The sequence below is a fragment of the Geotrypetes seraphini genome, chromosome 11 (genome assembly GCF_902459505.1).
Source record: "Geotrypetes seraphini chromosome 11, aGeoSer1.1, whole genome shotgun sequence".
Classification (NCBI taxonomy): domain Eukaryota; kingdom Metazoa; phylum Chordata; class Amphibia; order Gymnophiona; family Dermophiidae; genus Geotrypetes; species Geotrypetes seraphini.
In genome coordinates, this window is record NC_047094.1 from 2,848,595 (window position 1) to 2,862,778 (window position 14,184).

At 42.8% G+C, this 14,184-nt stretch overlaps 1 protein-coding gene across 2 annotated transcripts in view; it reads right to left on the bottom strand.

Moving 5' to 3' along the window:
• The window catches only part of PRKCB (protein kinase C beta), a 209,194-nt gene that overhangs the window by 105,927 nt on the left and 89,083 nt on the right, over positions 1-14,184 (bottom strand). For both annotated transcript variants that reach the window (XM_033914500.1, XM_033914499.1), the window contains exon 3: positions 9,394-9,476. In XM_033914500.1, coding sequence (XP_033770391.1) covers positions 9,394-9,476 — 83 coding nt within the window. The remainder of the gene's footprint in view (positions 1-9,393; positions 9,477-14,184) is intronic.

The following is a 14,184-nucleotide window of genomic DNA, read 5'->3' on the forward strand; positions in this document are numbered from 1 at the left end:
TGATGTTTTCCTGCGATTACACCTTCAAATTTGGTAGTTCCACCAGACCGTGAATACTACATTGGATAAATTCTTCCAGGAATGGAGTACGTTCTTGATAGCCAAAAATACTAATATATTGAGGAGGCATTTTGTTCTGAGAGAGATTGCCTGAGGCCCTGCTGACCAAGGACAATAATTTTAAGACCTTCAATATGGATGAGATGGTATGTCAAACCTTATCCCAGTAAACTGTGAGGTGAGTGCATTGAAATATCATGTGGGGTAGCGTTCCCAACACCTAAGTTCTGTTGGAGTTCACCGACATTGCTCAGTCCACCTCTTTTGTAAACTGTATAGAACCAAAAGGCTTTTGTAATATATAAATAAAAATTTATGTTATATTATGTATTAAATGCCTCACAATCAAAATTTTTTCCATAGTACCAAAATGGTACCAACTCTATGAGCCAAACTCCTACAATTTGATGCAGACTCTTACAATTTGATGTTAGATGGTCACACGCATTATTCATTTTTCCATCTGTTAAAGGGCGTACATTTAAAAGATACCATTATCGTCTTCTGTCTTATCAAGCAGCATCTTGGGATAAGGATTTAAATCTTTAAATCTTTTAATTGCGACCTTCAGTACGTACCAATTATTTAGGAAACAGCTGAAAATATATTTGTTCTGCTTTGCGGGGGTCAAACTCACTAGTTGTGGAACTCACTAGTTAGTCAGTTACAAAAATGCTGTGACAAGGGTAGTTTTACAAAATTAGCATTTTTCTAGATACCAATTGTCATGATTGTTTTTCTGTTGGGCAATTTTTATATGATTTTCTGAGGATTATTTGTTTATGTTTGTTTGTTCTTATCTGTTTTATTGATTTATGGTATAGAAATTTTTAAAATAAATAAATAAAATAAAGTACTTCATCAATTATTATTATTATTTAAATTGTAACTATTTTTCTTTCGTAAACCGCACAGAACTTCACGGTATTGCAGTATAGAAATAAATTCTTATGTTATGTTATGACCACAGTTTATTAAGAATCTGTAGCTCTGGAGGCTCAGGACAATGCAGGGACAGACTCACCCACAGCACGTCAATTGTTGATATGTTCAACAATTCGTGTCTTTGTAAATAGGGATTAAATGCCCAAATATTAAACAAAATGAAATCTCTGCTCTAAAAGGAACAATCATCAATCAAATAACTAATTCCCCGAGACAAGAAAACTCTAGAGTGGTTACAAATATATGACAAACTAATTACATGAAAGATCACTTTGTGAAGCCCCAGAAGGCAACAGAAGCAATGAAGATTCCAGACCATTCAGGACAATCTTCAAAAAAGACTGAAACCAGGCCAACCCTAATGAATTAGCAGTTGCTGGAAAAAGAAAGCAACGTCAAGGACCTCTCCTTCTCAACCTCACAAAGGAGAGAGCTAAAGTCCTACTAAAAAAAGTCCCGGAGGGAAGGACCTTCTACATAAGCTACAAGTTATTAAAGAACACTATGTTATTTCTTTAAAAATATTTACCAGTATATAAGTATACCAGTAAGAAGAACATTAAACACCACAAATACAGCTCCATGGGCTGGTCCAAAAGCACTGGTTTTGTCTTCTTCCTAATGACAAATAATACATTTTCCAAATGCAAATCAAGTGCTGGAGCATTTGAAAACCCTGGTGCGACTACACTCAGCCTTACGAAAAACGTCTGATCACAGGGATTTGAAGCAGGCTCTGATTCTTAGAACACAATGTGTTATTTCAACAGCTGAAAAAATTGGGTGGAAAGAGCCCACAAAGTTTTAAGCAGTATTCAACTGGCAACCAGGTTAATATTCCCAAATGGATGAAATGACAATAATTATTGTAGATAAAAGCAATTTTTGCAGAAATCAGCACAAATTTTGTTAGGTGCCATCGACTCATGCTCGAGTGCTAGCGACTCGATGAATTGCAGATTTGTAAAGAAATTGGTTTTGTGCTAGTCCAGAAAGGTCCTCCAGTGTCTTCCCCATGGTTGTTTTCATCCGATTGCAGGTCACCCTCTTCGCCTGGTTTCTTCGTCCTTCTCCAGTGATCTAATAAGTCAGTCGTAACTTCATCCTTGATTTGTTAGTTCTTCTGGCAGGCATGCATAGCATCCTACTCCAAGAACAAAAAATAAACCCTACAGTAATGGAGGTTGAAAAATCACAAAATAGAAAAAAACCTCCCAAACCCCAAGACTAGAAAATGGTTAGGGGAAAGAGACAAAGGCCAACTAAATAATAATAACCAAAGTTAATAAAGATTAATGAAAGCAGGAGAGCCCTCAGTCACACAGCCACCGCTGGAAAATCCAGTGTGTAGCTGTCGCGGGGTTACACCCAGAAGAGTGTTAACTGCGGAACATCCCTGGGCTCTCTCCGCGTGAGAAGTGATTAACTAATGCAACAAAAAGTGCAATGCGTGTAAAAAATCATAAAAAACACACACCTTCTTAAAGTTAAGTTGAAATTTGTCTCTATCCCCTAAACAAGGGGCCAAAAGGAAAGAGAGAGTGTCCAAATCACACCAGGCAAAACACAAACTGGAAGAACTTAGCTTCTCCGTGTGTGAGCAGTCCGCGAATGATGACTTCGTCCTACGGGACTCCGTTTCGGGGGTGCACACCCCCTTCTTCAGGAACTTGACTGCGCTGGGTCTCTCAATTCATCCGACACAGCTTGAAAAAGCGAGGTAAGAAATGGCACCATAAAAAACTTCTTTTGCAGTATTGGGTGTCTGACCAGGTGGCTTCTTTTACTCATTGGCTACACCGGCTTGCTCTGGTAGCCCACTTTGAAATTCATCGTTCTCCCAAGGGGGGGGGGGATTGATCTTCGCTGCTATGTGGGGTTCTGGAGGGCGGCCTTGATGCTCTGTCCTGGGGAATCGGTGGCACAGCTGGATATCCATTCTTAAGGCCACTGTTCCTTCTGTCTCCCCTCTCTTTTCTTTTCTTTTTTCTCTTTTCCTCCTCGTTCTTTTCTATTTTCTCTCGTCCTTCTTGTATGGGGCTTTGGCGTAGTTCACCTTGAAAGGTGGGTGCTGGTGCGAGTGGGAGGGGTGTCTGTGGTGTGGTTGTTGTGGATAGTATGGTACGTCTGGTGGTAGTGCATATGTGGTATGATTGGGGGGGTTGTTTTTTGTTTTCTCTCTTCATAAAAAACTTTTCGCAGATGGCGACTGGAGGGTGCAGAGCTTGTCTGGCTCGATTTTCTTTTCTGTGATTGCCTGCTCGGTTTACAGTTTGAGTTATATTTTCTCTATTTGGACGTTGTGTCCTAGTACTGTTGCATTTCTGTACTTTCTGTGTTGCATCTGTTAATAAACATTATTTCTAAAAAAAAAAAAAAAAAGAAATGGCACCATTTCCCGTAGGACGAAGTCATCATTCGCGGACTGCTCACACACGGAGAAGCTAAGTTCTTCCAGTTTGTGTTTTACCTGGTGTGATTTGGACACTCTCTCTTTCCTTTTGGCCCCTTGTTTAGGGGATAGAGACAAATTTCAACTTAACTTTAAGAAGGTGTGTGTTTTTTATGATTTTTTACACGCATTGCACTTTTTGTTGCATTAGTTAATCACTTCTCACGCGGAGAGAGCCCAGGGATGTTCCGCAGTTAACACTCTTCTGGGTGTAACCCCGCGACAGCTACACATTGAATTTTCCAGCGGTGGCTGTGTGACTGAGGGCTCTCCTGCTTTCATTAATCTTTATTAACTTTGGTTATTATTATTTAGTTGGCCTTTGTCTCTTTCCCCTAACCATTTTCTAGTCTTGGGGTTTGGGAGGTTTTTTTCTATTTTTTAGCATCCTTCTCCAGCAGCAAAGCTCCAACGAGTCAATCTTTTTTCTATCTCGATTCCAGTGTCCAGCTTTTGCATCTGTAACTGACCACTGAGAAAATGAGTGCGTGGACAAGTCTGATCTTCATCTGGAGTGCCTTTGAATACTTTGTCGAGAGCCTTCATTGAAGAGCGACCAAGTGCTCTTCTGCAGAATATTTCCTACCTGCTAGTTGCTTCTTTGTGGTGATAAATAAGGCTTTATATGGCAAAAGCAAAACAACTTATAAATCGCAGATTTCATCACTACCTTCAGCTAAAGTTTTAAAATTTAAATCTAACCATATATCCAAATAAACAAGCTCAGATTTGATAGGCAAGTGAACAAATACATTCTGGCAATTCAAATAATTTTCCACTGGTAAAAATACCCTGCACATATGTGGAAACTGACACCTAGATTTGCTCACAGCTGACATAAAGCTCTTAAGTAGAAATTGAACATCTTGAGAAACTCCTCTCTGGTGCCTTCCACTCAGAAGGGTGATGATCGAAATAAACTCTCTGCATCTGATTATTCAAGAAATATCTTCACTTAATCAGAGGCTGATGAAAACTGTGGCAAATTTGAATCCAAACCCAACATAATATCTATAGTTGATAAAAGTAAGATTTCAGTACAACGCTTAAGGAAAAACTAGCTGGAACTTGTCAAGGAAATCATCCCACTTATTTTATTTAACATTTATTTATTTATTCAATTTTCTATACTCTTCTCCCAAGGGAGCTCAGAATGGCATACATGAATTTATTCAGGTACTGAAGCATTTTTCCTGGGCTGATGGGGGGAGTACGTGACTTGCCTAGCGTCACAAGAAGCAGGGTGCTGAGGCTGTAGCTTTTAACCACTGTGCTGCATTCTCCGACATAGTACGGTAAAAGATAGCATGGCAGACATTGACTGTCGTTACAGGTGCCTCTACTTCACAGATGGGTGTGTTTCTCTATGCTTGGGTACTGACTGCTAGAGGGCGCTAAAGTAGCCTGTGAAGTACACTAGAGGCAGAGTGAAAAACCTGTAATGGATTTATTCTGCAGACCATGCAAATGGTGGGAAATGACCCTATGGTCTAGATTAGAATGTCTTACCTATCCACTGGAAAATATCTTACCAAGGTAAGTACAAAATTTCTTTTTATTTTATCTTGGAAGTACTCTGCTAAAATTTCAACTTTCGGCTGAACAATAATGGGCTTTCGAAGAATTACTTTAGCACCTCTCAAAGAAGAAAAAACTCTGAAACGATCTTTTAGACAAATTATCAGCCTCCTGAAATTTTTGTTCAAAATACTCCTTCTTAGAATTGCATATCATTATCTTACATGCTTTAATCATGCATCTCCAAGCATTAAACTGATCTTCACATCCTTTCCAATTTCCTACATACTCTCTTCAACTCGACCAAGAATTATACTGTACTTTGCTCTTAAATTAGATTTCCTTAAATGAGCCAACTCATCTAAAATTGACTTGTAACTTCTTCATTCTCTAATCTGCCACTTCCTTCCTTCCAGAATAACTTATCATCAACTTTAGCCTGTCTTTAAACAATCTTCTTAACAGTACCACATTTTTTATTTTTGGGCTTACATATCAAGAAAAATTTGGGTCGATAATGATCTGACCATATAATAGGTTCCCATGATAAATGGTAAATTAGTTGCATATTAGTAAGGGGGAGGGGCAGATCACCCCAGGCGCCATCTTGGTGGGGGCGCTGGCACCTCTCTGCTCCTCCCATTCCATGCTCGCCCTGCTCCACGCGAGCAACTACTGTAGACTGCTGCTTGCGCCATCCTGGCTCCCTTTGAAATCACTTCCGGGTCGCGAAGATATAAAGAGATATGGGGTGGGAAGGGAGAGCGCATGGGTGGCGTGGGGACACAGAAGGAACAAGGGGGGCGGAGATGGCACCCGAACGCCACCTACCCTCGCTACATCACTGCTCACTTGTGACCTTTTGTGTGTGTGTAAGTTGCCAAATCCATGTGCAACCTAAAATCTAAACACTGAACTGCATCAAAGTTCCTTCTGTAGGTTCTTAAAAACTGACACAAGTCAATATATTAAACAGTTTGGGCTGTACTGCCTTCTAATTGCCCGGTGGCCAATATGGAAAACTCTTCCAGTGAACAACAGATTAGAACTCTTCTTTCGAAAAATTCAAGACAATCTTAAAGCCCACTTTTTGGAGAAATCTTATTTCAATGAACGTGGAATATTGCACTACTGGAAGGTCTCTTTGAGGGATACAGTGAGCAGGGTTTTTTGGTTTTCTTGAGTGATTGTTATTCTTTGGTATGTCTGTAGTGTCTCTCCTATCAAATTATTGGCATTCTTTTCCCTTTGATTTATATTCGAAAGTTGGTATAACAAGTATTTTAAGAAACTATAAACTATAACTGACTATGTACATTACATGACTTAGCCAGCTAGCTGCGAATATTCACCACTGGCTTGCTAACTTCAGCAGGCAAATTGGATCGCCTAAATATAGTGGTCCTATCTTTGCCTGCTATGCAATTTAATAAAGAGCCAACTAGAGCTGATAATTGGATGCTAATAATATTGGCATTACCTACCATTTCCATGCCCATCTTTAGGTGCCAAGATCTTTAGGTGCATAAATTTTATACCTGGATCAGAAAAGGGGGCACAGCCGTGGAAGGGGCATGGATGGATCCTAGGCATTCCTGGAATCTGTGTGCAGTTTTGCAGAATTCGAGAGGCCTGTGCTTAATTTAGGTGCAAGAATTTACATCATTTCAACTGGTGTAAATCCTCCTGGCCCAAAACTGGATGTGGATCCCAGCACCAACCACTATTCTATAAAAGGACACCTGACTCCAAGCGTGATTTACGATCAGAAGTCAATTCTGATCAGGGAGTTCCTGACTTTTTTATTTACTGCCATACTGCTCAGCTCATGGGCATCTTTTCCTGAGGTGCAGCTGGAGCCAGCTCTCGTTGGGTCTATGCCGTTACGGGCTCTACCATGGTCATTTATAGCAGAACTTAAGGATACCCATTCAGTGGGCCCCTTATAGTGTGTCATGTACAGCGAGTGATTCAGGCAGTATTTTTGGACACCTATGTTTACACTCCTACATGCACAGACAGACCTTCTAGGGAGTGAGTGTTGGTTAAAATTGAACAAATTTATCTGATGATTAAAGATACTATAGTACCTTCTTAAACATCAGACTCAGAAAGGCCTTCCACCCTTATGATAAGTTCTTGCTTAGTCCAAAATGGACGGCTTTGGGCTTCGTTGAATAGCAGGGGGAAGGAATGGGTTGGAGGGAATGTTAGGGCATTCGTTTTTTATATTTGGATTGTATTTCAGTATTTAGGGATGTGAACGTTTTGCTGTATTGTTTCAAGTTTTGCATGGAAACGTACAGAAGATAATAAAGAGGTTTGCACAAGCTCTTGAAAGAAAAGTCCATAAGACTTGGGAAAATCCAGAGCTTTTCTCCAGGATAGGTAGCATAAAAATCTGTTTTACTCTTTTGGGACCTTGCCAGATACTTGGGATCTGCATTGGCCACTGTTGGAAACAGGATACTAGGTCAATGCTTAGATACTTAAGTGATATGCTATTAACTAATGTTTCTTTTTTTTGTAATGACAGATTTTGCCAATAAACCTACAAATTCTCTTCTATCACAAGCTTAAATCATCAAATCTCCCAGCAAAGTAATATTAATTTTCTCAGAGGCTTCCTCTTCTCTCTGAATATCCCTCCCACCAGAATTTAGTAGCCTCCAAATGCTTTCTAGAGGCCGTAAGACCTAGTTTAGAATTACAGGATGATAGGAACGTGGGTGAAAGTGATGTTAGACTTGGACAGACTCATGTGCTGGGAATTACCTCTCTGTCAACACTCTCTCTTAATATATGAACCAGTGATCAATGTTCACTACACTAGCCCAATCTCTAGATCAACTGAAGTTAAGTTATATAAAAGAGGAGGGGTCTCAGATCCCCAGCAATCAGCCGCACTAGACAGGGAACAACCTCATCGGCCTCCCTCCCCCTCCTGCCTAGATGTTGCTAATGTCCAAAAACAATTCAAAATCTTCGACTTCCAACAGTAAATGGTCAAAAAATTTCTCCAAACTTAGCTTTGGCAGGGAATGTTCAAGAGTTGTCTCAGAAGAACTTTTGCTGTCCTCACTGGTCTGCTCCCGCCGACGTTTTGCTACAAAGGCTGCGTCAGGGCGGTGGACTCTCGGCTTAATTCATTAGCTCAGTTCGGTGAAGTGGACTAATGAGGACAGCAAAAGTTCTTCTGAGACAACTCTTGAACATACCCTGCCAAAGCTAAGTTTGGAGAAATTTTTTGACCATTTACTGTTGGAAGTCGAAGATTTTGAATTGTTTTTGGACATTAGCAACATCTAGGCGGGAGGGGGAGGGAGGCCGATGAGGTTGTTTCCCTGTCTAGTGCGGCTGATAAGCTGATTGCTGGCAGCGCACGGGGATCTGAGGCCCCTCCTCTTTTATATAACTTAACTTCAGTTGATCTAGAGATTGGGCTAGTGTAGTGAACATTGATCACTGGTTCATATATTAATAGAGAGAGTGTTGACAGAGAGGTAATTTATATAGTTTGTAGTTTGTTCTCTCTGGTTCCTACATAACAATTTGATTAGTAACTGCAACTGCTCCCTTAAATCAGCTTTATGAAGGCTGCAGCTTGATTTGCTGATCTGTTCAGAAATTTAAAATGTTACAATTATTTGACAATTATTTCTGCTAAATTGACAAGTGCATCTTTCATTCAAATCCCCCCCAGCATGAGCCAAAGCAAGACAACTTCAAAAAGGTTGAGATCAATGAACATTTTGACTGCCTTTCTATTCTTGCCAGGTTTATCAATGAACTGCCTTTTGAGTTAACAAACAGGACCACTAAACACCACCCTTCAAAGAGAGAAAGAGATGGTTGGGCAGACTAGATGGGCCATTTGGCCTTGATCTGCCGTCATGTTTCTATGTGGCTTTCTAGGTGGCCTTTGCAGAAGAAATACTTTTTAGCTTTGTACCACTAAACTTCTGCTAGCTAAAAGACAAATGCTGCCCCCCCCCCCCCAAGCACCAGCAGTGATCAGAGAAAAGGTATGCCTTTACTAGACTTCACTATTCATTGGCGTCAATTATTCGTTCTGTAAACTGCTTAATACTCATGTCCAAGCGTATATCAAATGCAATACAAAATCAAAGACTTCCTGCATAGAATGAGCAGGAAACAAAACTTATCATCCTGGAGGAATGAGGAGAGGCAGAAGAACCTGTTGCATCCCATCACTAGGCCACAACCCGGAAACTGCCTTCCTTGAAGGCCATTTTCTACTTTTAACCATACACAAAGGTTTTCTGAATCAGAAAGAGAAAGAAAGAAGGACTGAAGGAGTGAGAAGAGACTGTGAGGGGGAATGAAGGGCAGAGGACACAGTTTTAGGCGTAGATATGTTTGTATTTAATGCAAAAATGTAACAACACTTTACTTACATCAGAGGCTGGGCCTTTATCTGCTCCAGGGCAGCAGAAAGTGACAAATTCATGGCACCTCTTGTGAACCACGAAGCAGCAAACTGCAAAGAGAGAGGGCAACAGATTAGCAATAGAAGCATATCACCAGTCACACCTCTGTCCTTGCGCTCACCTCACCTGAGGGAAGGCAGGGAACAGTTTAGCAAATTTAGACATTTTTCAAGATGAACACAGGATATTCAATATTGAGAACACACGTGGTTAAAATGGCTCCCACTTAGTTTCCCTCCAGTTGCTTGAACACCCTTGAGCTCTGCATTCTTTCAGGTTAACGTCTGATCATGGGACTGTCAAGTTTTGTCTCTTCTTACAGACCATAAGTTACAGATCAGAGATGAATTGTTAGGGCTTCTTTCATTTCCCCTCAGACACAGAGAACTGTTTAACTCTTCCAAATATTAAGAATCAAAGATTATTTCTCATCTAACTGGAAGAAATTTGGAATGCACTTAAGAGTAACAGAGCAGTTATGGAAGAGGGCTGGGATGGTAGGAGAGGGCTAATATGTGAAAAAACACCAGTGCTGATGGAACAGGAAGTTCAAAGGTCTGATCTGATTGACTTGACTTGATATCCTACCAGTTGCCTATTGCATCAGAGAGATTTACATTATAATAGGTGAAGAGACTGCAGTCACCATCTCTGAGGTACTCTGCTTCAGCTGCCATTCATGCATGGACCATTAATAAGAACATAAGGATAGTTTTACTGGGCCAGACCAATGGTCCAAGGGCTGCCACGTGAGCAGATTGCTGGGCACGATGGACCACTGGTCTGACCCAACAACGGCAATTCTTATGTTCTTATGTTCCAGCACTGGATCTAAACATGTCCCTTCCAGGCTTTGGCATCACTATGTGTTGCTAGCTTCAGAGACCTAGATGCTGGTCCCAGAGGCCGCATAGCGGGGCTATTTATTTTGTATAATGAGGGTTTAATTGGCTCCCAGAAAGAGCTCCAGTAAGGTAAGTGCATCCAGGTACACTATGCATAGATTCGCAAATTTTATTAAGATTCTGTACATTGCAACTCTGCCCTTAAGAATACTAACATGTGCATAAAGGTAGGGCTATCTTTCGAGAGGCAGCTTTTAACCCGAGTATACTCCACATCTTTCTCTGAAAGTAAGGCACACTCTAGACGTGGTAAACTTTTTATATATGTACTGCGTCCAGCACTGGTCACCATACATGAAGAAAGACACGGTACTACTCGAAAGGGTCAAGAGAAGAGCAACTAAAATGGTTAAGGGGCTGGAGGAGTTGCCGTACAGTGAGAGATTAGAGAAACTGGGCTTTTTCTCCCTTGAAAAGAGGAGACTGAGAGGGGACATGATTGAAACATTCAAGATAATGAAGAGAATAGACTTAGCTGATAAAGACAGATTGTTTACCCTCTCCAAGGTAGAGAGAAAGAGAGGGCACTCTCTAAAGTTGAAAGGGGATAGATTCCGTACAAACGTAAGGAAGTTCTTCTTCACCCAGAGAGTGGAAGAAAACTGGAACGCTCTTCTGGAGTCAGTTATAGGGGAAAACACCCTTCAGGGATTCAAGACAAAGTTGGACAACTTCCTGCTAAACTGGAACATATGCAGGTGAGGCTGGACTCATTTAGAGCACGGTCTTTGACCTGGGAGCCGCCATGTGAGCGGACTGCTGGGCACGAAGGACCACTAAGCTAACCCAGCAGAGGCAATTCTTATGTTCCTTTTACATTTCAAATCTATTTAATACACCAAGAACAAATGTCAAATAATGATAGGGAGAATCTCATAGAGAGGACTAGGTTACAATGATAATTTAACAGTATCAAATAGATCATAGAGATACTGTACAATACGCAAGGAAGGGAGGTTGTACAAGGAGGTTCTGGTCTCTGTTATTTATTTGAGAAAGGGAAAGCCTTGGTAAAGAGATGGGCTTTAAGGACACCTTTGAACCTCTTGAATGATCATTCTGGTCAAAGTCCAAGAAGAACCATGTTCCAGAGAGATGGGACTAGAACAGTGACGCAGGATGTTGAGGCCAACAGCAATCAGACGTGCGGATGAGCGGGAATCACCAACAAACACCATTAAGAGAGCGATGAGTGGAAATTGGGAAATCTGGCAAGGCACAGCTAGAATTTGAAAAGCAACTTGATAAAGGAGGAGGATATTGGAAAAATTCTTTCATATGAAAGTGTTGGAATTTTATCTCTGCAAATTATTTTCTTGTAAACCACCCTGAGCTTTTGGCAGAGGCAGTGTATAAAAACCTGGATGATTATTTTTTCTACTTTGAAAACACAAGTTAAATTGTGATAGCAATTGAGGCTCTGAGGGATGAAGCTTCAGCAAATATTTAATGGCAGATACCAGAAACCAGCCGTTCTCCCTATCCGCAATGTTTGTTTCCTAGAATTTCAGAGCTTGAGAGTTTAACACGCATGTGAAAAAGATGCTGTGGTAAGTGCGTAAAGCACAGTTACTTACCGTAACAGGTGTTATCCAGGGACAGCAGGCATATATTCTCACATGTGGGTGACGTCATCTACGGAGCCCCGATGCGGAAGCATTTTCAAGCAAACTTGATTGAAGATTTAAGTTTGCTCTGCTGCTCCACTTCCTGCTCCACTAGGGGGCGCATCCCCTCGTGGTCTCCAGTTCACTTAACTAGCAGAGAAGCCAACCTCGGGGAGGTGGGCGGGTTGTGAGAATATATGCCTGCTGTCCCTGGATAACACCTGTTACGGTAAGTAACTGTGCTTTATCCCAGGACAAGCAGGCATGATATTCTCACATGTGGGTGACCTCCAAGCTAACTGAAAAGGGGTGGAGGGAAGTTGGCAATTTAAGCAAATAGATTTCGCAAAACCGATTGGCCGAACCGGCCATCGCTCCTGGACAGTGAGTCCAGACAGTAATGGGAGGTGAAAGTATGAACCGAAGACCACGTGGCAGCCTTGCAGATTTCCTCAATAGGTGTGGACCTGAGGAACGCTACGGAGGTTGCCATCGCTCGGACCTTGTGTCCCGTTACTTGACCTTGCAGTGCGAGACCAGCCTGAGCGTAGCAGAAGGAGATGCAATCGGCCAACCAGTTGGACAAGGTGCGCTTGGAGACTGGGTGACCTAACCGGTTTGGGTCGAAGGACAAAAACAATTGTGGGACTTTCCGGTGTGGTTGAGTGCGTTGGAGGTAGAAGGCCAACGCTCTTTTACAGTCAAGAGTGTGGAGCGCCACCTCTCCGGGATGAGAGTGGGGCTTGGGAAAAAACACAGGTAAGACAATGGACTGATTGAGATGAAAATCAGACACTACTTTAGGTAAGAACTTTGGATGAGTGCGGAGTACCACCTTGTCGTGATGGAATACCGTGAAGGGTGGGTCCGCCACAAGGGCTTGTAGCTCACTAACCCGCCGAGCGGAAGTGAGCGCAAGCAGGAAAATCACCTTCCAAGTGAGGAATTTTGGATGGCATTTGTCTAGGGGCTCAAATGGAGGTTTCATTAGTTGAGCCAGAACCACGTTAAGGTCCCAAACCACCGGAGGGGGTTTGAGAGGAAGGTGAACATTCAGAAGACCCTTCATGAAGCGAGAGACTAGGGGGTGGAGCGAGAGGGCTTTCCCTTCCAGGGGCTGATGGAAGGCTGAAATCGCACTGAGATGTACTCGAATGGAGTTGGTCTTTAGGCCGGAGTGAGATAATTGAAGTAAATAGTCAAGGACCAGGGGGACGGGGACCGACACCGGGTCCTGGCTGTGAGAGGAGCACCAGGCTGAGAATCTGGTCCACTTTTGGGAGTAGCAGGTTCTCGTTGAGGTCTTTCTAGAGGCCTCCAATATCTCCTTGACTGATTGAGACACGGGGAGAGAAGTCAGGGGGAAAGAAACCAAGCATTCAGATGAAGAGATTGAAGATTGGGATGTAACAGCGAACCTTGACCCTGTGATAGTAGAGAGGGAAACTGAGGCAGAGGTAGTGGATCTCTGACACTGAGTTGAAGTAGAAGGGAAAACCAAGGCTGGCGTGGCCAGCGAGGAGCAATCAGGATCAGGGTGGCTTGTACTGTTTTCAGGTGGACCAGCGTCCGCAGGATCAGAGGAAACGGCGGGAACACGTACAGGAACCTTCCCTCCCAGTCGAGGAGGAAGGCGTCGGCCTCGAGCCGGTCCGGGGAGTACATCCGGGAGCAGAAGAGAGGCAGTTTGTGATTGTGGGGGGATGCGAACAGATCTATTTGAGGTGTCCCCCACTGTTTGAACACCTGTCGTAGGGTTTGAGAGTGCAGTGACCACTCGTGTGGCTGGAGGAGGCGGCTGAGTTTGTCCGCCAGACAGTTTTGTACTCCTTGTATGTACACCGCTCGAAGGAAGGTGTTGTTGGAGATTGCCCATTTCCAGAGGCGCAGGGCTTCCCGACAGAGGGACCAAGACCCTGTTCCTCCTTGTTTGTTTACATAGTACATTGCTACCTGGTTGTCGGTTCGGATGAGGACCACCCGGTCGTGGAGCAGATGTTGAAAGGCTACAGCTGCGAGATAGATGGCCCGGAGCTCTAGCACGTTGATGTGACAGCTGCGGTCTTCCGCTGACCACATCCCCTGCGTGCGTAGGCCGTCTAGATGGGCTCCCCAAGCGTACTCTGACGAGTCCGTGGTGAGTACCTTGCTGTGATGAGGGGCGAGGAAGAGTAAACCTTTGGAAAGATTTGAAGAGTCGGCCCACCAGCGGAGCGATCTTTGCAAGGAAGGAGTCACTGTCACGG